Below are 23,518 nucleotides of genomic sequence, written 5' to 3' on the forward strand. Positions count from 1 at the left end.
TCTCATGATTAGACTAGTGTTTTGAGTTTTGAGGAGGAAGAACTCAGAAGTAAAATATCATTCTTATCACATCCAATCAAGGGTACATACTATCAACATGACTTACACTGTTGACGTTGACTTTAATCACCTCACTGAGTACAGTTTTTCCAGTTTTTTCCACTCTAAAGTTAACTTTTTCATGACTTTTATTACTGTAGTCTTAGGAAAGATGTCACTAGACAGCCACTGTGTGCAGCCCAGACTCAAGGACTCAGGAGTTATGATCTACTGCTTTGAAAGTGCAGCAACTACATAAGTTATTAGATATTCTGCACTGGGGTTTTGTCTATTTTCTCCCACCTATTTATGCATTCAATTATTCATTTGTATAGACTCATGAATACTTATATATACTTTGGGTTATAATCAAATACTACTTTATTTTATTGCTCAAATTGTTTCTGATTTCATCACAGTGGCTCCTGCGTCCCTTCTGTGTACTCCGTCATTGTGTCTCATTTTGAGCCCTTCCCTGTTTTATGGCACTACCATATTCTCAGGCTCATCTTATGTGGTTCCTGCTCAAGTCTTGGAATCAGCCATTTCATCAGGCAGCCCTGTTTCCTTTTAGTGGAGAATGGTATTAGAAATCAAGATCTGGGCTCTAGGTGTGCTTGTTGCTATCAGGATGTCATTTCTTTCAGGTTGTCTCAGCTAACACAGCAAAGAAATATACATGTCTACTAACTCATGTGTCTTAGTTGAACTGCTGTAACAAAATACTATAGACTGGGTAGTTTAAACACATTTATTTCTCACAGTACCGGAGGCTGGATGTCTGGGATCAGGGTACCAGCATGGTCAGGTTTTTTTCTGGCTTCCAGACAGCCATTTTCTGATTGTACGTTCAAATAGTAGAGAGTAAAGAGACAAATCAAGCTCTCTCGTGTCTTTTATGTAAGGTACTAATTCTATCATGACAGATCCACCCTTGTTACCTCATTCCCTCCCTAAGGCCCCATCTCCAAAAACCATCATTTTGGGGATTAGAGTTTCAACATCTGAATTTGGGATGGGGGAGGACACAGACACTCGGTCCACAGCACCATGTTTATACACCTCTATGAAAGTTTCTATCTGTAGCCATCTGTTATGGTATATGTTACATCTGGTTTTGAAAAAAAAAATCACAAGAAGTGCTAAAAAAGACAAAAGAAACCCCACAATTTGTATACGTTTTAAAAACTATTCTGTGACCCGTGGACTATTTGGAACTATTGAGAACATACTTTGTATGATTCCTATTCTTTTAAATTTGTTGAGTTGTGTTTCAACACATGAAGTAACCAACTGGTAAATATCCCATGTACATTTGAGAAAAATGTACTGTTGTTGGATGGAAAAGTCTATAACTGTCAATTAGATCAACTTGATTGATACTGCTGCTCCGGTCATCCATACCCTTACTGCTTCTCGGCCTGGTTGATATATCAGTTGCTGTCAAAGAGGTGTTGAGGTCTCCAAATATAATAGTATATTCGTCTATTTTTCCTCTTAGTTTCCTCCATATTTTTCCTCAAATATTTTGGAACCGCCATAAGTGGCCATTGAACATTTGGAATACGGTTACTGAGACCAAGAAAATAGACTTAAAAAATTTTTTATTTTAAATAATTTAAATTTAAATTGCCATATGTATCTAGTGGTTATTGTATTATAATATATTCTATATTATAAGAACAGAAATGGAATTGTTTGAGCTCATGGGACATAGTATTAATTTTGCTGGACTTGGAAAATTTTTGGTTGTATTATTCAAGAAGAATGGGGTAACATTTTGATTACTTGTCAGTGGGCCAATTAAGCAACACAAGCTTTTATATATGAGCTTATTTATGTAAAATATCAACAGAAAAGCTTAATGTACTTAGAATGATAGAGTATAATTAATTAACCTAACACTATATTAATGAAATACTCCAATCTATAGTATTTCATATAGTTAAAAGTATTTTTCCCTATATTTACTGTTTTCCTTGCTGGATATCCCAATCTAAACTGAGTAAGCACGAGCTGGACGATTTGAGAGATAAATAAACCTGATGTTTAGTCACAGAAGATACACACCCAAACACACAGAGTGTAAAAGTGATGGACCAAACTTGCAAAGTATTTTCACAATTAGTTCAGGAAACTATGTTTACTTCACTGTTTTTCATCAAACGCTAAACTTCAGAACTTTACGTCACCCTACATTTCCTGTCTCCCACACAGTGCTGAGAAAATGACTGTTTAATGGACTGTGGCAAAAAGAGACACATGCTTCTTCCAGACCAAAGTACCTAATTGCCAAAGGTCCGACTTCTAACTTTTTCTTTCCCTACCTTGGCAGAATTAAAAAAAAACAACTTTTTGAGATATCATTCTATTTGGTAGAACCCATATCAGTGTGGGTCTAAAGTGAATAGCCAACTAATAATGAACATGAAAAATAGGAAAAAAAAATGAACTTCTGATGTGTTAAGCCATCAATATTTCTAGGTTAAGTTTTGTAACAGAGCGTAAACTTAGCCTGTGATGACATCCAAACATAACAAAAAAAGTGGTGACAACCAAATTCTTAATATTATAAATGCCAGTTGCTATCGTTATAACTCTGAACCACACAGTTGTATCCTCACATATTGTATATTTGTGTATATAAATATACACATGTATATTTATGCCTCAGTGGTCCCAGTATGTGCTTCTTGCTATCACTGTGAATTCAAAATACAGAAGTGCAGCCTCCTATTTGTTTGCTAGTATCTGTGGGATAACGTGAAGGTGTTTCTTTCTTACGTTCAAGTTCTTGATAGATTGAAGTTTGAGGAAATAAATCTTGGTAAAGACCTTCAGAAGGTGTTTTCCAGCAAAACAATAAAGAAATCTGTAAAAAACAAAAAACAAACAAAAAAAACCCACTAGGGAATAATCTGTAAAGTCTGTAAAATAAGCCATTAAGAATAATATAATCCAAGTCCTCAATGATTTGTCTCCAAATATATGCTATCTTACTCCAAAGATAAATTGTGTGTACTTTGGGCCCAGAGGAGCCTACTGGCTGCTCTCCAAAAAGGTAGAGGGTGAGGTCAATTTCAGTCATGACTAATACTACCCAATGATTCAACAAATGGTGTTGGGAAAACTGGACAACAACAAGCAAAAGAATGAAACTGGACCACTTTCTTACACCATAGACAAAAATAAATTTTAAATGGATTAAAGACTTAAACATGAAACCATAAAAATCCTAGAGGAGAACACAGGCAACAACCTCTTTGACATTGACCATAGCAACTTCTTTCTAGATATGTCTCCTGAGGCAAGGGAAACAAAAGCAAAAATGAACTATTGGGACCTCATCAAAATAAAAAGCTTCTGCACAGTGAAGGAAATAATGAATAAGACTAAAAGTCAACCTATGGAATGGGAGAAGATATTTGCAAGTTACATATCTGATGAAGGGTTAGTACACAAAACATAAAAAACTTATAAAACTCAACACCCCAAAACCAAATAATCCGATTAAAAATGGGCAGAAGACAGAAATAGACATTTTTCCAAAGAAGACATACAGATGGCCAGCAGACACATGAAAAGATGCTCAACATCACTGATCATCGGGGAAATGCAAATCAAAGCTACAGTGAGATATAACCTCACACCTGTCAGAATGGCTAAAATCAACAACACAGGAACAGGTGTTGGAGAGGATGTGAAGAAAAGAGAACTCTCCCCCTGTCGGTGGGAATGCAAACTGGTAAATGCATACTGGAAAATAGCATGGAGGTTCCTCAAAAAGTTAAAAATAGAACTACCCAATGATTCAGCAATTACACTACTAGGTATTTACTGAAAGGATACAAAAATACTAATTCAGAGGGACGCCTGGGTGGCTCAGTTGGTTAAGCGACTGCCTTCAGCTCAGGTCATGGTCCTGGAGTCCCTGGATCGAGTCCCACATCGAGCTCACTGCTCAGCAGGGAATCTACTTCTCCCTCTGACCCTCCTCTCTCTCATGTGCACTCTCTCTCACTCATTCTCTCTCAAATAAATAAAATCTTAAAAAAAAATACTAATTCAAAGGGATACATGCACCTCAAATGTTTATAGCAACATTATCTACAATAGCCAAATTATGGAAACAGCCCCAACTGACCATCACCTGATGAATGGATTAAGAAGATGTGGTGTATATATACAATGGAATATTATTCAGCCATCAAAAAGAATGGTATCTTGCCATTCACAACAATATGGCTGGAGCTAGAGAGTATTATGTTAGGTGAAATAAGTCAGTGAGAGAAAGACAAAGATCATAAGATTTCACTCATATGTAGAATTTAAGTAACAAAACAAATGAGCAGAGGCAAAAAAAGAGAGAGAGAGGCAAACTAAGAAACAGACTCTTAACTATAGATGGTTACCGGAGGGGAGGTGGGTGAGGGATGGGTGAAATAGGCGATGGGGATTAAGGAGCGCACTTGTCGTGATGAGCACTGGGTGTTGTATGGAAGTGATAAATCACATATTGTACACCTGAAGGTAATATTTTTAAAATTTTATTTACATTTTATTTACAAACCCTTGTGTTGAGGGCTGACCTTCAATAGATCGCAGCAAAGGAGCCGCTCTGCTATGTAGAAAACCCCCACCCAGAAGCTGGTTGTCTAAGAATGGTTTAGCACCAGGTTCCCCATGAAGGTGCATTGTGCTATGGGCAAGGGGGTGGCCCCCTTTCTGGCCACAGCCATTTCCCAGGATGAGTGGATCTCCACATCACCTGAAGCTAATATTACATTGTATGTTAACTAACTGTAATTTAGATAAAAAGTTAAAAAAGAACTACCCAATGATTATTTTTTTCCAGATGTTTAGCCAGGTGAGTATCAGTCTACTTGGCTTATTACTGTTTAGTTTTTAGGAAGATAAAGGAAATATAAGCATACCCATTAAAATAATTCTTGAACAGAAATAGGGAGATATAATAGAGCTTTTGCCTTCTTTTATCATTTTGGTATGAAGACTGTCAGCCCAGCTAATATTGGGACATTTGTATATATGGTGCATTGCTGATGGTCTGGAAAATAATGAGCTGATAATAGAATGTAAGTTTTTGAGTGTCTGAACACATTATGTGTAATTATGTATATAAAATTTTAAGTATTTTTGTATTTTGTATTTGTGATTTGATATCTGTCTCTTATAATGAATGATTATTTGATGAGAGAAAGTAATGTGAGGTTTTTTAAATAAAGGATGATTATTGTATTTTCATAGTTTTTAAAACTAACCCATGGAGCTGTTAATATCATTTCCCTTCTCTTAACAGTATAATTTGTTTTTAACCTGGAAAATGGAAATAAAATTGTGACTATATTTCCTGGCTCTCTTGCAGCTAAGTATGGGCAAAAATTTAAGTAGCCAGCAAATGTAAGAATAAATAGCATGGCTGGGTGATAGACATTGGGGAGGGTATGTGCTATGGTGAGCGCTGTGAATTGTGCAAGACTGTTGAATCACAGATCTGTACCTCTGAAACAAATAATGCAACATATGTTAAGGGAAAAAAAAGGAGAAGAAGATAGCAGGAGGGGAAGAATGAAGGGGGGGAAACTGGAGGGGGAGACGAACCATGAGAGATGATGGACTCTGAAAAACAAGCTGAGGGTTCTAGAGGGGAGGGGGTGGGGGGATGGGTTAGCCTGGTGATGGGTATTAAAGAGGGCACGTTCTGCATGGAGCACTGGGTGTTATGCACAAACAATGAATCATGGAACACTACATCAAAAACTAATGATGTAATGTATGGTGATTAACATAACAATAAAAAATTTAAAGAAAAAATAAGTTAAAAAAAAGAATAAATAGCAGGTCTCATTTTGGAGTTACACACTCAAAAAGAAGGGTATGTATTCCCATTTCCCTTTTCCTTTCTGCTGGATGTGGGATGTGGATGTGATAGTAGGAGCTGGATCCAGAGGTGAAAGCCATATTTTGAGAATAAGAGATCTACCTTTCCATCCCTGTTTTTGGTGAGAGTATATTGCCATAGAAAGCAAAGACCTGGCTTACAATAGCCAGGGAATATTTGAAATATAAAGCAATTCCAACACCACCTATACCATCAGAGAGTAGGATACCAATACTGAGAAATACCTAAGAAAAGTATACTCTCCAGTGTCTACTCTATTGATGGACATGAAAATTAGCGTACAAAGAGCCAGAGAGGAAAAGGAATAAGTTAATACCTCCCAGAGACATGAACTATGGTATAACTTAAGTATTTTATGCCATTTTGGGGGCAGGGAATCTCCATAATTCCTGCCTTCAAAAATATTGTAATTGCTATAGTGATTTCTCATTTCTCTTTTTCCGTCCAGGTTGAAGTTTTATCATTATCTTTGGTCCATTCCACATATATGTAATAGTTGTGAATAGAGATGGGGCAAATAATTTGTCTTTCGGCCCGCATTGCAATGAGCTACTTCTGAATTTGTTGGAGAGAACTACAAATATACAAAGACTCCAGGGCACTAAATGGCTTGGATTATCGTCCTTTGTGAATTGGTGAATGTATTTTAGGTGTGTGGAGGAAGGTAGATGTTTATATTTGGTGCCTATAGAGAGGAATGAGATTGAGAATGCTCATCTTCCTTTAATAATAGAAATTCTATCTACTTTAGCTAGATTTGAGCCTAACAGAATTCTGCAGCGTCCATTACAGGTCAGTGTGATCATGTGACGCTGTTGGTCTAGTGGATACATTTCACTTCAAATCCATGACCTTACAAGAATAAATATGTCTTTCCCTTCTCTGTATCTTTTCTCAGTGGATGCTGCACAAATATGAAGAACAGAGCTGAGGTGGGCAGAATATTATGGTGTTATTACTGTAATTATGTTATATCATATGACCAAAAAAGACAGTATTTGGATAAGCCTAATCTAATTATAGGAGTCTTTTAAAAACAGAGTGTTCTCTGGACGGTAGAAGAGGAAGTCAGATTGAAAGCATGAGAAATGTTTGACAAAGAGGAAGTTCTCTGTTGCTGAAATGGAGAGAACCACTTGAAAAGATCCAAGAGGGCTTCTAGGAGCTGAACGTACGTGACTCCTGGCCAACCATCTCAGTCCCATAATCACAAGCAACCAAATTCTGCCAACAACAACAATGAACTAGCAGGCCATTCCAGAGTTTCCAGGAGTCTGGTGCCTCCAGTACATGGACTTCAGCCTTATGAGATTCTGAGTAGAGCATCCAGTCGGGTCCACCCAGACTTCTCACCTACAGAGCTGTGAGGTAGTAAGTAGGTGGTAGGTATTGTTTTAAGTTGATATGCTTGTGGCAATTTGTCAGGCAACAACAAAAATTATCATGTGTTTTGGTACTGGAAATGGGGTAACAATACAATATTATTGCTGTAAGTATATCTAGGATCTGTAAATAAATACAGAGGATATTTGGAATTAGGCAGTGGGATGAAACAAGTTTGAGGAAAATTTTGCGGAGCAAAATTTTCAAGAACTTGGAGGAGCAACATTTTGAGGAACAGTATAGATAAAGCCTAAAATGCCTCAAACGGTTTGCTAGTGGAAATAAAGACATTGAGGATGCTGTCAGTCTGGCTCAGAAAGAAGTGAGGAACATATTACTGGAAACTGGAGAGAGGGTCTTGTGGTGCTGCGGCAGAAATCTAACAGAAGGTTCTCTGACAGTTATGGACAGTTATGTGGAAAGCATAACTAGTAAATGATAAACTTGGATAACAAACTGAGATTTCCAAAGCACTGAAGGAAAAGCCTGGCTTCTTCTGGCTTACAATAAAAGGTGGAAGAGAAGAAATTCTACTTACGTGTGACACCTTTTGCCATGCCCCTGGGCCCATCCCACCCATGGTTTTCCTTTCCTGACTGACTGCCCTGAGGAATTCAGACTTGCTTAACTAGCCCTTAGAACCATGGAATCCAATGCTTGTGATAAATGTTATATACTTGAAATGAGGGGAGTTCTGATGCCATAAAACTTTCCATTTTCTGTTTGAATTAACTCTAACTGACACACAGCCATGGCAGTAATTTCAACACACAAAAAGAGCCAGTTGATGAGGTTGGGGAAAGTATGCTACTAGCTCTGTACTACCTATATTTGTTACGTGTGATAATAAAACATAAAATTCTAACTATATTTGTGTTTCTTAGTTTATTTTATTTTCAATTGTATATACCTGCAATTATATATGTCATCTCCTTCAGGTTTTTAAATTAATTATACCTTGATTTCATTATTTTTTGAATGATAGATACTTTGTATATTCATCACACTAAAGAGTGTACTTCATACAGTAAATTAATGGATGGATGGATGGATGGATGGACGGATGGACGGATGGATGTTTGAATTCATGGATATATACCCCTCAGTGAGAGTTTATGTATGGACTAGAGAATTATACACTGTGTATTCCAAGTGTGCTCAACACACAACTAGTAGCTCCCAGGTTGTCCATAGAATCACTTATAGTTTATATTTTTGTTCATTTTACCAAAGGTAAAAGAAAAAAAAGTCACTGACAGCATCATCTAACGAAATAGTTGAAATCATCCTCATTCTTCCGAGAATTGCACTTACCCAGTGAATATTCTTGTCATCCACATCATAGTTGAGCATGGAGAGAGGTAATGAAATTAAAATTTGCAGACAAGTTAGGAGAATTAGGACAATCACAAGTCCCTGTTAAAGAAAATAAAATGTCATGCATTACCTTCCACCCTGATGATAGTTTGGAAAGTTTTATTTCAGAGCCCCACATCAGGCCCTCAAAAGGGAACACATTACATTATACAAAATGGTGGCACGAGGTTGGATCTGAACCCAGAAATATATGTGCTGCTGTAGAAAAACAAGAGCTGGAGATGATAGTCAATATTCTTGAATATACTAATACAAGATGGGAAGTTAAACTTGATGACATTTCAGAATTCACAATGATTATTTCATTTTTTATTATTATTGGTAGTGGTAGTGGTGGGTTATTAGTTATACTATTATTGAAGTTATTATTAGTCTGTCATAGATATCAGAAATGTTGCCAATGCTTACAAAGCTGACTCTTCTCAATATACAAGGCAGAAATGGCAGATCTCCCCAGTGAGATATTAAAATTTTCCAGTTTTCCATTAGTCTCAATTCTAATTAAAACCAGAAAGTTTCCTAAATTTGGAATACACTTTAGGGTGTGAAATTTTTTGTCATTTTCCTAATAAGTGAAATGTGTCTTCCAACACTCCAGTGTTCTTGGTTTCTTTTACTGGTTTCTTACTGACTTCTTTCTCCTGGGCCTCAGACCATTCGTCTCCATTACTTTCACATGGCTTTATTGCAAAAAAAGGGTCTACTCTTAGCTGGTGGCAAGTCAGAATAAGTATTCATTCTCCATGTAGCTTTAGGTAATACTTATTTTTAAATTCCTAGCAGTAATGAATATTATGATAGAAAATAATTTAAAAATAATAAAGGATAAAGTAAAAATTACCCCAATCTTTGACTCAGATTTTAGTATCATTCTATTTCTTCACCAGTTTTTCTTGAAAAATAAAATTTAGCTCACAGAATTTGGGGCTCTGTGCTACTGTAAAGAAATAGTTTTTTCTATTTCTAAATGTGACACCTGTAGAGATGCTTTTGGAAGGAATCTGCAAAGCAAGAATTTTTGTCATGTTCCTGAAATATACCAATGATCATGTCTCATCTTCATCGTGCTCAGATAACATTCAGTCTTCCCAGAATTCAGGAGGATAATACTTACATTTGCAATTAATTTGATGTCTAAACAGAAAGTTTCCTTCTTGCAATCATAGCAGCCGTTTTTTGTTAAATTGTATGACAGAATACAGATCCCAATAATCGAGACCAAGGTGCTGAGAATGTTAGCACCTAGATTCCCTTTCAGCTGAAAAAAAAAGGAAATAACTAGCTTATAAGTTAAGGACCAGGGGTTTCTAGACCCTATAAACTGGGAGAAGAATTCTGACTTAACTTAGCCATGGCATCTACAGGCATTCATCATCCCTGGATTAAATTCAGTTCAATGGCAAATCACAATTGGGAGAAGAAACGTTGGAGAGGATTGATCTTTCTTAAAGACATACCATGGATAGGATAAAAACATTATGGACATTTTAGCATCTCTAGTTTCTAACCCTGTATTAGGTCCTCCCTCCACCAAAAATGAAAGTCTGCCTTGCTCAAGCCTAAGCCATGCTTTTATCTTTATTAACATTGCCCTACCCGATACCATAAAAAGGCTTCAATAGCTAGATAAATCTTTACTCATTCTTCTTATGGTGACAAGATATGGGGATCAGAATTTCTAAAATCCCAGGAGATCTAGCTTGTTTGTGTTTAGCTATAGGATGATCACATGATTCATTGGGCCAAATGGACAGTTACATGATGAAATATACTATAAAATGATGAATCCCCTGGGTGACTGGCCTTCACATGGGAAAGTCAAGAGTGTTATAAGTTCTGACAAATGGAAATGACAAATGGAAAACTTGTTAGCTTACCAGTGATGTTGTTTGCTTCTTGGCAGACGCAACAGTCAGAATTCCAGAAATGATAAACTGTTTATAAGATAAGAAAGGTGTCTGCAGAGTAGCAGCTTCTTCCAAACTCACCCTCCCACCCCATTGCCAGATGCATATCTCTCTTCCTATCTAGTGCCCCGCACCTCCCAGGCACCCCTTCAGAACTCAGAGGAAAGCAAATCATGAAAGTGTGTGCACTGCACAATTAAAGTACCATAATTATACTTTTATTCTTATGAATAGTAAAATTCTTTTCGCTAATAAATAAGAGAAGTGGACATAAAAACCACAGCGGAAAACTACTTATTCAATGTGGAGAAAATAAAATAAGTAGAGTAAATATAATTCAAAGACACACTTTGGGGTGCAGTAAAGGGAAAAATGTGAGCTCAGATTACATGGCATTTTTCTCAATGTATTTGGCCAAGAAGTGTGATGACTTAAGAAGAGCAACACTTCCCTATCCCCAGCATCTTCTCCGATCCAAATATTATTACATTTCAGAGACACTTCTTCCATGTGTCAAACCCAGGATTTTCTCCTTGAGCAAAACAGCAAGATTATACTGAATAGTATCATACTACACAGCAATGAATAGAGCTTAAGGAAAGTGTTACATTAGAATATATATTAAAGTTCAGGTTGGAAATTCAATTTTAACTAAGTATCGTTGCAAGTATTCTAGAATTGGCAAGATGCCATACAAGTTGTGTGTTGAGCTGATGAATGAATAAATGATTGAATAATTATAATTTTAGATGTGAGATACTCACAGACAATGCCCCCCAGAAGGAGAAGCCTGTGTAAATTGAGAAGAAAATGATTCTGTACATTTCAAAATCAGGAGTAAGAAATCCAATTATCCCATATAAGAAGCATTTCACACCAATCATAATCTGAGCCACCTGGATAAGAGACAAAACAAACCAAATTACAAACCATCAAAATTAACAACAACAAAAAAATACATGTTTTAAAGACAAAGGTGAGCATTTTTCAGGAGAGAGAATCACCTGGTCCAAACATCCTGGTCATCCATAGGATTGACCCCCTTGAATACTGTTAGAAGATCTGCTAAGAAGAGTCAGATCCTGGAGAGTGCTTTTTTTTCCAGAGGCCAGCCCATATAGGTCAACTTTGCTTTAATAAGATACAGTCACAATGAGGCTCACCCAAGAGCCTCATTTGCAGTCTCCTCTTAATGCACCCCTCCCATGCCCATATAAATATGGTCCCTTGCTTTTAATCAAAGTGTCTTTCTTCCGCTCCACAGAATGATTGACACAGGTCATAACCTGGTGCCTCTATGCCAACCACTTCATCAGCCAAAATAATCCTTCACCCTCATATGCCCCAGTTTCTCCTGGTTCAAAACTCTTTATTAGTGGCTTACTTACTTACCCCCAGTGCTTCTAGATTCCCCTTCAGGAATTTCTGCAGCTTGTCTAGTAGATGTTTCAGGGTACTAGATGTTTCTATCTTTCCCAATGGGGTACTTTGGTTTTGGTTTGGAGGAATGTCCGCAGGCATCCTATCAGAATTCAAAGTTTTGTTCATTCTGTAATAGATGGTTGTCTGTTAGTAGCATCAGATATGCACCATCATATGCCAAATATTGTTAATCTTATTGTGAGGGAAGTAGATACCGGGCTTCTTTTATCTGAGGTCTTTATCATATATGAAGAGAAGTCACTGGCCAAGTGATGTTCATGTGTCCATGCTGCTGACTCTGATATCACTGGTGTGATAAACAACAGTGTAAATTAAGGAGAGAGATGAGAGAGGTTGAGGAATATCAAATCCTACATAACTATAAGATATCCTCCCAGGTTAAGGAATGCTATAAATCTCAAGCCTGGTTTTGTGTTTTTGTGTTTTTGTTTTAAGTTGCATGTGGCCACAGACTTGTAAAAAAGTACCCACCATGGGAGTTGTGATATATTTATTTAGCCTTATCCATGGTCAAGTGAAAATAACCTGGGATTTAAAGGCAAATAGAGGGACACCTGGTGGCTCAGTTGGTTGGGTGTCTGCCTTCGGCTCAGGTCATGATCCCAGGGTCCTGGGATGGAGTAGAGCTCCTTGCTCAGCAAGGAGCCTGCTTCTCCCTCTGCCTGCTGCCCCCTTCCCCCCACCCCCCCGCCCGTTTGTGCTCACTCTTTCTCTCTTACACAAGCAAATAAAATCTTTAAAAAAAAAATAAAGACAAATAGATCTGAATTAAAGACATTTCCCTTTAATTTAATTAAATGTATCACATAATTTATCATCCAATCCAAGATAGTTTTGAGGATGAAAGAGAATAGGGGTAGTATCCCTAATTACTCTACGGAAATAAGAGAGACCTGGGAATACACTATATAAAAGCCACCTTACCTTTAATTTCTGTGTGACAATGAATATGCTATATTTAGTTGAAGCCCCAGGTTTGTCAACATAAAATACAATCATGCTTATGTTTCATATGTGTGACACTGGAAATGATGCATCCAATTTTCCTAGTTATCATCAGATATGTAAAAATGTAGCATAAATTCTCAATTATCTTCTTAAGAAGTTAGGATATGCTTTGGCACTTGTTGTCAAAACCAATAATGGATTTCCATAGTAGAGCAAACCCCAGAATGGCCACCCTTGAAAACTAACTCATTTTTAACCTTTTTCCCCTGCAAAATGTTAGCTTCTTATTTCTTTATCATCTTCTACTATATCAATTTTATGAATATTTACTAACATTAAATTAAGTTTGGAAAATAGGGGCAGACTTTATTCCTTATTGCACTGGTATTTATGAATTCTATCACTCTCCCTATTATGTTTTAATTTAGTTTTGATTACACTTCACACAATTTCTTCTTATGTTTTCTCCTCCCATTATGCTAATTATATGGAATTAGACCCTTCATATAACTGCTTATGTATAAAATTCCTGGGTCAAAGTGGAAACATAGTTTCTGACTCTTGAGATCCATGCCAGATTTCTTAAAAAAAAAAAAAAAAAAAAAGGTAGCAGTGTACTCTGGTCCCAGTAATGTTTGCATGTGTAAATTTCTTTGCAGTTCTAATGAAAAGATTAAGATATCATGATATGGAACTCTTATGGGACACTTAAGATTAATCCTAAGTATTCAATTTTTCTATTCCCAATAGTTGCTTTCAATGAAGGAGTTGAAACAAGGAATTTATCTTATGTGATCACACTGGAGTGCTAACAAGAACATTTCTTTTTCTTTAGTGGATGAGTCTTTTCCATGAATATTTCATAAATAAAGAGTATCTCATCAATCAGTTATTATATCTTTTTAAAATGTGACCTTTATATCCAAAGATGGTAAATAACTTGCTTAAACTCACAGACATATTTACAAATGTGGGACCAAAGAGTCATAGGTCTGCTAAGTAAGAATCTGCTCTTTAGATAAAGCCTGGCTCAGACTAACACATCCCTTATTTAGCCTCCTGAAGCCCACACATAACAGGTTTGAGTGTTTGAGGGAACCAGAGCTTTCAGTATAACTTTGTTGGGGGGAAAATAAACTGTTGACTCCAAAAAGTATCTCCTATCATGCCTTACTGCAAATGTCATTATTTACTCATCCATTCACTCAACAAATATGTATTTTAGGTTCAAAATATTGACCATAATATTTACCGGGCACATTTTTACTCACTAAAATTCACTTTAATAATTGTTATTACAGATATGTTATTATATACTGTAATAGTCTGTCAAATCTTAAGCCTGTAGTGCAGCCTTTGACTACTCCTTTAAGCTACCATTCAACTGTTCAATATTTTGAGTAGGATTTTCACATTTACAGTCATCAACTTTCTAACAAATGCTGCTATTTCACCTCTGTTGCCTATTTAGAGAAGGACAGTACAGTATTTCTTGGTTACTCCACAGTACAAAAATTAGCCTTGTTTACCACATTGTCCTCACCTTAAATATTAACTTCAAAGCCCCATGACCCTTTATAAGTTAATACAGCTTGAAACCCACCTAATAATCTTCCTTAAATCTCTATGAGATTAGTTATAAAACTCAAGTGATTCTCACTAAGAATACTATTGTGAACTTAGCTAGCTCACCCTGCCCATTCTTGACATTCTGAATTGCACTTGCACGTTATAAACAAAAAGTTTCAATGTCACAATTCTAACCAAATTATTCCCCTGTTATCTTAAATTGGCTCTGCTAGAAAATAGGGCTGGAGACTAACTTCCTTCTTAATGCTAAGTCTTACTATCTATCCACTGATGCAGAAAGTGTACTTGCATAATCAGAAAGTAGGAACAAAAACAAGATCAAATGTGTCTAAGTCACTGCAACTTTCTATGTTATCTAAAAAAAAAAAAAAATTCCTGAAATATTTGACATTGAGTATCTACCGATGGAAAGAAAGGAAGAACTGTCTCTGCCTTGAGCCCACATTCTGTCCAGTCTCTGTCTGTCAGGTTCTACAACTGTGCCTCTCAGAACATAGACAAAAGTACTTTCTGGTGCTCTGGATAATGGAAAAAAAAAAAAAAAAAGGTCTACTTACCTAGGTTTGTTCCACTGCAGGAACAGGGAGGTGGATGCAGGAATGTGGGAGTCTGTGTCTTCTTAAGCTTATGTCTCTTCTGTGACTATCAAAGACTGTACCAATATGTGGGGGAGGGAAATCTATGTTTTGACCTCTGTGTTTCCTCATTTGTTGTTATTTCCACACCTAGAACTCCAGATAAGCAGTTCTGGTGTATTCAGACAAAGTTGATATACATCATGTTTTGTTGCACAAAATTAGAAGCATTATAACCATAATCCTCAATACCAACTGATGGTTTCATTTCCACACATTCTTTTTTCATTTCTTTCCACTAATCTGACAAAGACTGTATTTATTCTTTTAACTTACTAAATAAAATTATTTCCTTTGGAGCAATTTCTAGGAAATTCATATTTTCAACCAACTTCTCTTGGTCTTTGCTTTAGCATCTTATTAACTATACCTTCACTAAAATAAAATAAACATAAACAAAACAAAAATAAATATATTTCCAATGATATTTAAATTTCAGGAATATCTATCTGTCTATCTATCTATCTACCTAGCATCTATCTATCTCAATGATCAGGCTCAAATATACCGAGCAAAGTATTAACATATAACTGTATTAAGATGACATTACAATAAAAATCAACAAAATGGATTAAACTTTGTTCAGAACAACCAAGGAAAAAAGAGAAAAGACAAAAGTTATCAATATAAGGAATAAAAGAAGGGATATCACTGCAGAATGCAGAGATGTTAAAAGGAAAATGAAGAAATACTGTGAACAAATTTTTGAAATAAATTTAACATCTGGAAGGAAATAAAGTTACTTGAAAGACACAAATTATCAACATTGACTCAAGAATAGATGTTCTCCATAGTTTAATACCTTTTAAAGAAATTGAATGTATAGACAAAACCAGCTCCATCTGGTTAGCCATACCACTGGCTAATTCCACCAAATATTTAAGGAAAAAAATAATTAAACATAATCCCTTCTATTTTATGAGGTCAGCATTACTCCAATACCAAAACAAGACAAAGATATCATAAGAACTACATAGCAATAACTTTCTTTTTTTTATTGTGTTATGTTAGTCACCACACAGTACATCATTAGTTCCATGATTCATTGTTTGCATATAACACCCAGTGTTCCATGCAATACATGCCCTCCTTAGGACCCATCACCGGGCTAACCCATCACCCACCCCCATCCCCTCTGAAACCTTCAGTTTGTTTCCTGGAGTCCATAGTCTCTCATGGTTCATGTCCCCCTCCAATTCCACCCCCTTCATTTTTCCCTTCCTTCTCCTAGTGTCCTCCCTGCTATTCCTCATGTTCCACAAATAAGTGAAACCACATGATAATTGACTTTCTCTGCTTAACTTATCTCACTTAATATAATCTCCTCCAGTTCCATCCATGTTGATGCAAAAGTTGGCCATTCATTCTTTCTGATGGCTGAGTAATATTCCATTGTCTATATGGACCACATCTTCTTTATCCATTCATCTGTTGAAAAGTATCTCAGCTGCTTCCACAGGCTGATTATTGTGGACATTGTTGCTATGAACATTGGGGTGCATGTAGCCCTTCTTTTTACTACATCTGTATCTTTGGGGTAAATGCCCAGTAGTGCAATTGCTGGGTCATAGGGTAGCCTATTTTTAAATATTTGAGGAACTTCCACACTCTTTTCCAAAGTGGCTGTACCAACTTGCATTCCCGCCAACAGTGTAAGAGGGTTCCCCTTTCTCCACAACCTCTCCAACACTTGTTGTTTCTTGCCTTGTCAACTTTTACCATTCTAACTTGTGTAAGGTTAGCAATAACTTTCAAGATAGATGTAAAAATCCTCAACAAAATGTTATCAAATCAAATCTAAAAGTATATCAAAGGATAACACACCACAACCAATGGGGTTTATTTCAAGAAAGGAACACTGGTTTAACAACAACAACAACAAAATCAATGTAAACAACTCATCATATTGACAGATTAAATACAAAAGCTCATATGATCTTCTCAATATACAGAAAATGTATTTGACAAAACTTATTTATTCATGATAAAGAAAAAACTCAAAAAACTAGGAATAGATGGGAATTCCTATTATCTGAAAAAAGCCATATACAAAAACGTACAGTTACAACATACTCAGTAGTGACCTACTGAATGTACTCCCCTGTCCCCCCAATACTAGTATATCTGCCCTTCACACGCCTGTTCAACATCTACCGGAAGTCATAGCCAATGTAATATGGCAAGAAAAGAAAGAAAACATCTACAGTTTGGAAATTAAGAAATATAAACATCCCGATCGAAGACATAATTGTATATGTAGAAAATCCCAAAGAATCTTTTTAAAAATCCAGTATAGGAGAGTAGAGTATAGTAGACTTTGCTTTCTGGGAAAAAAAACATTAAAATAAGAGATGAAGTTTAATTTGCTAGGCCACAACTGGATGTTTTTTCTATATTTTTATTGTTCCCATAGACCAGAGTCTAGTGTCTAAGACAGTGCTAAGTGCCAATTAATATATTGTACTTGACAACATGCTATCAAACTGTGACAACAGTTAAGTCAGAATCATACAGAGGATTGCGTTTCTGATCCCATTGCAGGTGGTACAGGCATTAAGCCATCTGCTAGTACCTTCTTAAATTTTGGTTAGACATATACTAAGAGAGGCCATCTGTGTCTTTTGACTACAGATTACAAACTGATAGTGTTCCAGGTCTTTCAAAAAAGTCAAAATGTGATGATGACTGCTCCCTTTTCAAGTAGTGTGTGGGTTATTTCAGGCTGCATCAGGATCCATGAAGCAAAGGAGACTAAGGACCTGCAGGGGATCGATCACTGAAAAAGCAGAACCTGCTTTCAGAACCTGGGTGCAGAAAGTGTGTGTATTTTCCTTTTTTTTTTTTTTTTTTAGATTGTATTCATTTATTTGAGAGAATGAGAGAGAGCAAAAGAGAGAAAACATCAGTGGGGGGGGGGTTGTAGGTGGGGGAAGAGGGAGAAGCAGGCTCCCTGCTGAGCAGGGAGGTGGATGCAGGGCTCCATCCCAGGATCCTGGGATCATGACCTGATCCAAAGGGAGATGCTTAGCCGACTGAGCCACCCAGGCACCCCTGTATTTTCCTATTTTAAAACATCAGTCACACTTTACTCATTGGATTGGTTTTATAGGACCCTCAGATTAAAAGACCACAACTGACTTCATGATGTCAAATCTTCATGGTACAGATAACACTACAATGGAAAAATAAAAAGAAATGATGACTACTTCAAGGTGAAAGGATAAGAGCAGGGTTTATTTTAATTCATTTATTTCATGGAAATTTGTACTCTTTAGGGGAAGTGTCAGTAACAGCATGATCTACACAGCTGGCCTATTGTACAACTCCCAGAATAGGGTTAGCATTATAGTCTGAAGTGAATGGCTTCTCAGAAACTGTGTAGGTGAGCATTTCTGGAACATACCTTCCAAGGCCAGACCAGAGTCCCAAATACCTAAACCTTTCTGGTATGTTCCATTTTTTTTTTCATATTACAAAGGGTGTGAGATGATGCCAGTGCTGATGCTGATGAGTCATATGCTTCACTTATCATTTCCAAATGTAATCATAATTGGGGATAGAGTAGGAGACCATAGCAGAGTCAACATCAGCAAATCTGTAACTTTTTCTCCCCCTGAGACCACTGAAGAGTCTGTTTACTGTCTGATTATTGATTTACTCTCAATAATACAATTTGAGTAAATCCAGGAATAGTTCAAAAGTTGATACATCAAACAATTAAGTGGGTTGGAAAGCCACCTCATCATAGTCATGATTAAGAGTGGCTATGGGAAATCCATGCTCATTGGAGGATAAGTTGACAACCACCTGTGGAGGAAGAAAACACAGTAGATGATATTTCATGATATCATGTGATATTTCACTTGTGGCCCTGGTTCTCTTAATGCACAGACCCTCTTTGGGGCCACTCTTCTCTTTCTGACATGAACACCTACATCCATCCAAGCAACCTTCCGCTAGTGCCCAGTCCAGTCTTATGCGTGTGGCTGCTAGTGGCAAAATGGAATGTGAGGGGCTCCTAACATGACAGAGGGTCTTGGATATTTTGTATGCTTTGAATGGTTCAGTGAAACTCAAAGAGGTAAATGTAAAAGTGGCAAAGAATATCCCAGAAGACATTCTAAGTCCTCTGGGTCACAGACACTCACTGAGGTCATATCACAGCAGACAGCACTGCATCCAAATGCAGGCAGCAACACTGGGATGATGAGTCCCAGTATGATGAGGATGAGCTTCATAAACATAATCCCCTGCCAATTAAAATCATGCAGGGGGGAAAGATGGAAGGGCTGAGCAAGGGAACTCCTCCCATGGAGCCTGCATGTTTTCCTTCACAACTGATTGACAGATTGTCAATGGTAGTGAAATATCCCACTCTGGCTTCACCTTCAGATAAAATCTGGGCAGAGATACACATAATTACTCTCATTTACAGACTCCCAAATTTGCAATTTCCTTCATTTATAATTTTCACACAAATGAAGTGAGATCTTGTTATTCACTTTTTTCTTGACATAACCAACTGATAAAAAGCCTGCACATTTGCAAACCATGCTTTATTGAGATGTCTAAAAATAAGAGTGTTTTAGGATCCTTTTCTATCTCATAGTAATTTTCACCATATGATCAGTAGATCAATGTCGGTTTTGTTAAATATATACTTTCTAGAAAGGATCCTGGACTTTGTCTATCATTGTGCTGAATGGACTAAACATCTAGACTTCTCTTTACCCTAGTGAAGACAGCATTTACAATCATTGAGTGAATTCATTGGCACCCATTCTGATCTTATCTAAAACAAGGGTTTTATTTAGCTTCACCTGATGTACTTAAGTCCTAACACCACCAATAGTTTATAGTTCAGGGATTCTATTCACTCAGGGTCAAGACCCTGATCTTCTCAATTGATTTGTCGGTTTTAAGTGGTGCCCTATTGCCCACCTGTGATAAGAAAGACGTTTGCAAGGAACTTTATATATGTGGATACATATCAGGAGGTTTTTTTTCACCGGATCTGTTAATACTTACAGTAATGAAATAATGAATTGATATGCTTGATAAGAAGTAATAGGATATGCTCACTTTGATTGCAAGGATTATTAGTGACATGCCTGTTAATACAGCATCCACAGTGTTTGCTCCAACACTGCCACGGATCTGAAAGAGAATCAGAAACAGAGTCCCCGTTCTCACGCTCTTGAACCTGGCAGGTGATTGATTGTGCATTTTGTTTAAAATGCAAGTAAAATTGGAATTCGTAAAATGTATGCATAGGGTTGCTATCTACCACTGGTAATTTCTCATCTGAGCCGGACAGAGACAACATGAACTGTTGGGAGAGGGAAGAAATCATTCTGGGAGCTCAACTCAAGGCAAAGTAAAACCTGGGAATCGGAGATAGCTTGATCATTTTGGAGATGAAGGTTGGTCTACGCTATGCCTCTTTTAATTTTCTGAAACTGTAGATAAATGCACCATCTGTTTTGTTTTCTTTCCAGACACAGTAGACACAGTTCCGGATATGATTAACTGTACAAAAGTGCGAAGAGATTAACTGATAAAGTGCAAAGAGTTAGTCTGCGAAAACATGATTCTGTCGTCTTTTTTCCTAACACCAAATACTTCTCAATACTTTCCCCCAAATTTTGTGCTTATAAATGATAACTATTAAGGATTTTACATATATTGGAAGTAATACAGAGGTAAAAGTGATTCCAATTTACTTACAAAAATTGGTCCCAAAAGGGAAATGAAGCTATATACACTGTTTTCTAGTGCAGATGTAGTTCATGGAATGAAAGGAAGACCTCTACCATAATCCACAGGCAAATATACATTAGGCCGATCATGATTTGGCTCACCTGGGAAATGAGAAAATGCCTCTGAGTTAGGAGGAATAAGTTTTATTCTTAGAATTATTTGCCCCACATTTGGAGGTTGTAAATGACCCAGGATTCCTTTAATTTGGAGAATTCCATGATCAGTGCCTAAATTTTCATTCAGTGTTCCCAAATATAAAACAGTTTGGTGATTTGGCTAAATGGCATATGTGGTTTCTTATTTAAAAGTCCTATTTTCCTCTTGACATGGGAATTATTGTGACCATTCCAAACTCTTCTCCCAGGTAATCATGTAGCTTTGATCCAGAGCGAATTCAGGGGAATATGAGCCACCTCAAAATCCTTAGATGACCTTCATTAGTACTTGCCCCGAGAATAACTGGCTTCCCCTTTAAGAAATTCTGCAGGTTGCTCTGTGCCTCCTGAGGGAAAGGCATTGGCCCAGACTGGCCCTGGTGGATGGCTGGGTCTCTGTTGAAGATCCATCTCTGTGTCCCTTGATGCTGTTGTTCTTCAGAACCTGGTGCTCCCCTCACTGGTGGTGCTGAGTCACAACACATGTGAAGCGTGTGCTGGTCAGAAAGATCAGATAAAAGGATTAGTCTCTTTGATTCCATGCGATAGTTAGTGTTCATATATATTTTAAAGTAAAATGTAGGTACTGTGCTAAATGTAAGAAGTTAGGCTGTGCAATTGTTTAAATTCTTAAGAGTGGGAAATCTGACATTTATTAAGTATTTAGCAATGTATCTCAGGCAGTTCAGAATGACATATTCTCTTTTATACTGAGTTCCAGAAAGGCAATGTAAGTAATGTAAATTTACGTTATAGGAAGCTGAGGATCTTAGCCTGAGTGCATGTGTCTTATGGATCCTTTTGTCTTGAAATAATGTTGACCATCTTGACCATGAAGTTGAAAATTAATATTGCCCACTAGTCCTGGTATTCCTGCCCCATGGAGAGACAACAAAGTATTTGTTACTTTGTTTCTTTGTTTTGCTGTGTAGAATTCTTTCATTTACACCTCTGTTCCTAGGTAGTATCTGGCATAGTTATTTTTGTTTTGTCTCTGGGTTCAGGCTCCTTCTGAAGTTTAAGAACTAATAGCGTTTGACTCAACAAGCCACAATGTAACATGCATGCTCTTAGACTCAGAGTTTGCTTCCTTTTGATGACCCTGACTAACTCACCGCACAAACTACACACCACTCACAGAAAGCCTGGAAGGGACCACATGCCTTTGCACTGGTGTGGCTGGGTAAGTGGTTTATTTTTTTTTTTAATTTTTTTATTGTTATGTTAATCACCATATATTACATCATTAGTTTTTGGTGCAGTGTTCCATGATTCATTGTTTGTTCATAACACCCAGTGCTCCATGCAGAACGTGCCCTCCTCAATACCCATCACCAGGCTAACCCATCCCCCTACCCCCCTCCCCTCTAGAACCCTCAGTTTGTTTTTCAGAGTCCATCATCTCTCATGGTTCGTCTCCCCCTCTGACATACTCCCCTTTTCTTCCTCTCCTGTTATCTTCTTCTTTTTCTTTTTTCTTAAAATATGTTGCATTATTTGTTTCAGAAGTACAGATCTGTGATTCAACAGTCTTGCACAATTCACAGCGCTCACCGTAGCACATACCCTCCCCAATATCTATCATCCAGCTACCCCATCCCTCCCACCCCCAACCACTCCAGTAACACTCAGTTTCTTTCCTGAGATTAAGAATTCCTCATATCAGTGAGGTCATGTGATACATGTCTTTCTCTGATTGACTTATTTCACTCAGCATAACACCCTCCGGTTCCATCCACGTCGTTGCAAATGGCAAGATCTCATTCCTTTTGATGGCTGCATAATATTCCATTGTGTATATATACCACATCTTCTTTATCCATTCATCTGTCGATGGGCATCTTGGCTCTTTCCACAGTTTGGCTATGGTGGACATTGCTGCTATAAACATTGGGGTACATGTACCCCTTCGGGTCCCTACATTTGTATCTTTGTGGTAAATACCCAGTAGTGCAATTGCTGGATCGAACGGTAGCTCTAATTTCAACTGTTTGAGGAACCTCCATACTGTTTTCCAGAGGGGTTGCACCAGCTTGCATTCCCACCAACAGTGTAGGAGGGTTCCCCTTTCTCCACATCCCCGCCAACATCTGTCGTTCCCTGACTTGTTAATTTTAGCCATTCTGACGGGTGTGAGGTGGTATCTCATTGAGGTTTTGATTTGGATTTCCCTGATGCCAAGCGATGTTGAGCACTTTTTCATGTGCCTGTTGGCCATTTGGATGTCTTCTTTGGAGAAATGTCTGTTCATGTCTTCTGCCCATTTCTTGATTGGATTATTTGTTCTTTGAGTGTTGAGTTTGATAAGTTCTTTATAGATTTTGGATACTAGCCCTTTATCTGATACGTCATTTGCAAATA

The 23,518-nt window shown here is 37.3% G+C and overlaps 1 protein-coding gene across 2 annotated transcripts; it reads right to left on the bottom strand.

Annotated features, from left to right (window-relative positions):
• Positions 1-1,827: 1,827 nt before the first annotated feature.
• Positions 1,828-15,258, bottom strand: LOC113915105 (high affinity immunoglobulin epsilon receptor subunit beta-like). 2 transcript variants are annotated; one of them, XM_027580845.1, is made up of 7 exons: positions 15,165-15,258; positions 12,019-12,175; positions 11,391-11,522; positions 10,597-10,653; positions 9,834-9,977; positions 8,657-8,758; positions 1,828-2,911 (listed from the first exon to the last, which is right to left on the bottom strand). In XM_027580845.1, exons 2-7 carry the CDS (start codon positions 12,172-12,174, stop codon positions 2,750-2,752), a joined length of 753 nt encoding a protein of 250 aa, XP_027436646.1. In that variant the 5' UTR covers position 12,175; positions 15,165-15,258; the 3' UTR covers positions 1,828-2,749. The 2 variants fall into 2 exon arrangements, with proteins under 2 accessions (XP_027436646.1, XP_027436647.1); XM_027580846.1 differs by lacking the exon at positions 11,391-11,522.
• Between the last annotated feature and the right edge of the window lie 8,260 nt (positions 15,259-23,518).

The sequence above is a fragment of the Zalophus californianus genome, chromosome 11, assembly GCF_009762305.2.
Source record: "Zalophus californianus isolate mZalCal1 chromosome 11, mZalCal1.pri.v2, whole genome shotgun sequence".
NCBI classification, from domain to species: Eukaryota; Metazoa; Chordata; class Mammalia; order Carnivora; family Otariidae; genus Zalophus; species Zalophus californianus.

Excerpts from the sequence above, each read along its gene's own strand:
- LOC113915105 (XM_027580845.1), bottom strand. The coding sequence starts at position 12,174 with ATGAACAAAACTTTGAATTCTGATAGGATGCCTGCGGACATTCCTCCA. Across the intron at positions 10,654-11,390 it reads CCTTCTGGGGGGCATTGTCT|TTTATCATTTCTGGAATTCT; the intron begins GTGAGTATCTCA and ends TCTTATAAACAG. Across the intron at positions 9,978-10,596 it reads AGAAGCAAACAACATCACTG|CTGAAAGGGAATCTAGGTGC; the intron begins GTAAGCTAACAA and ends TTTTTTTTTCAG.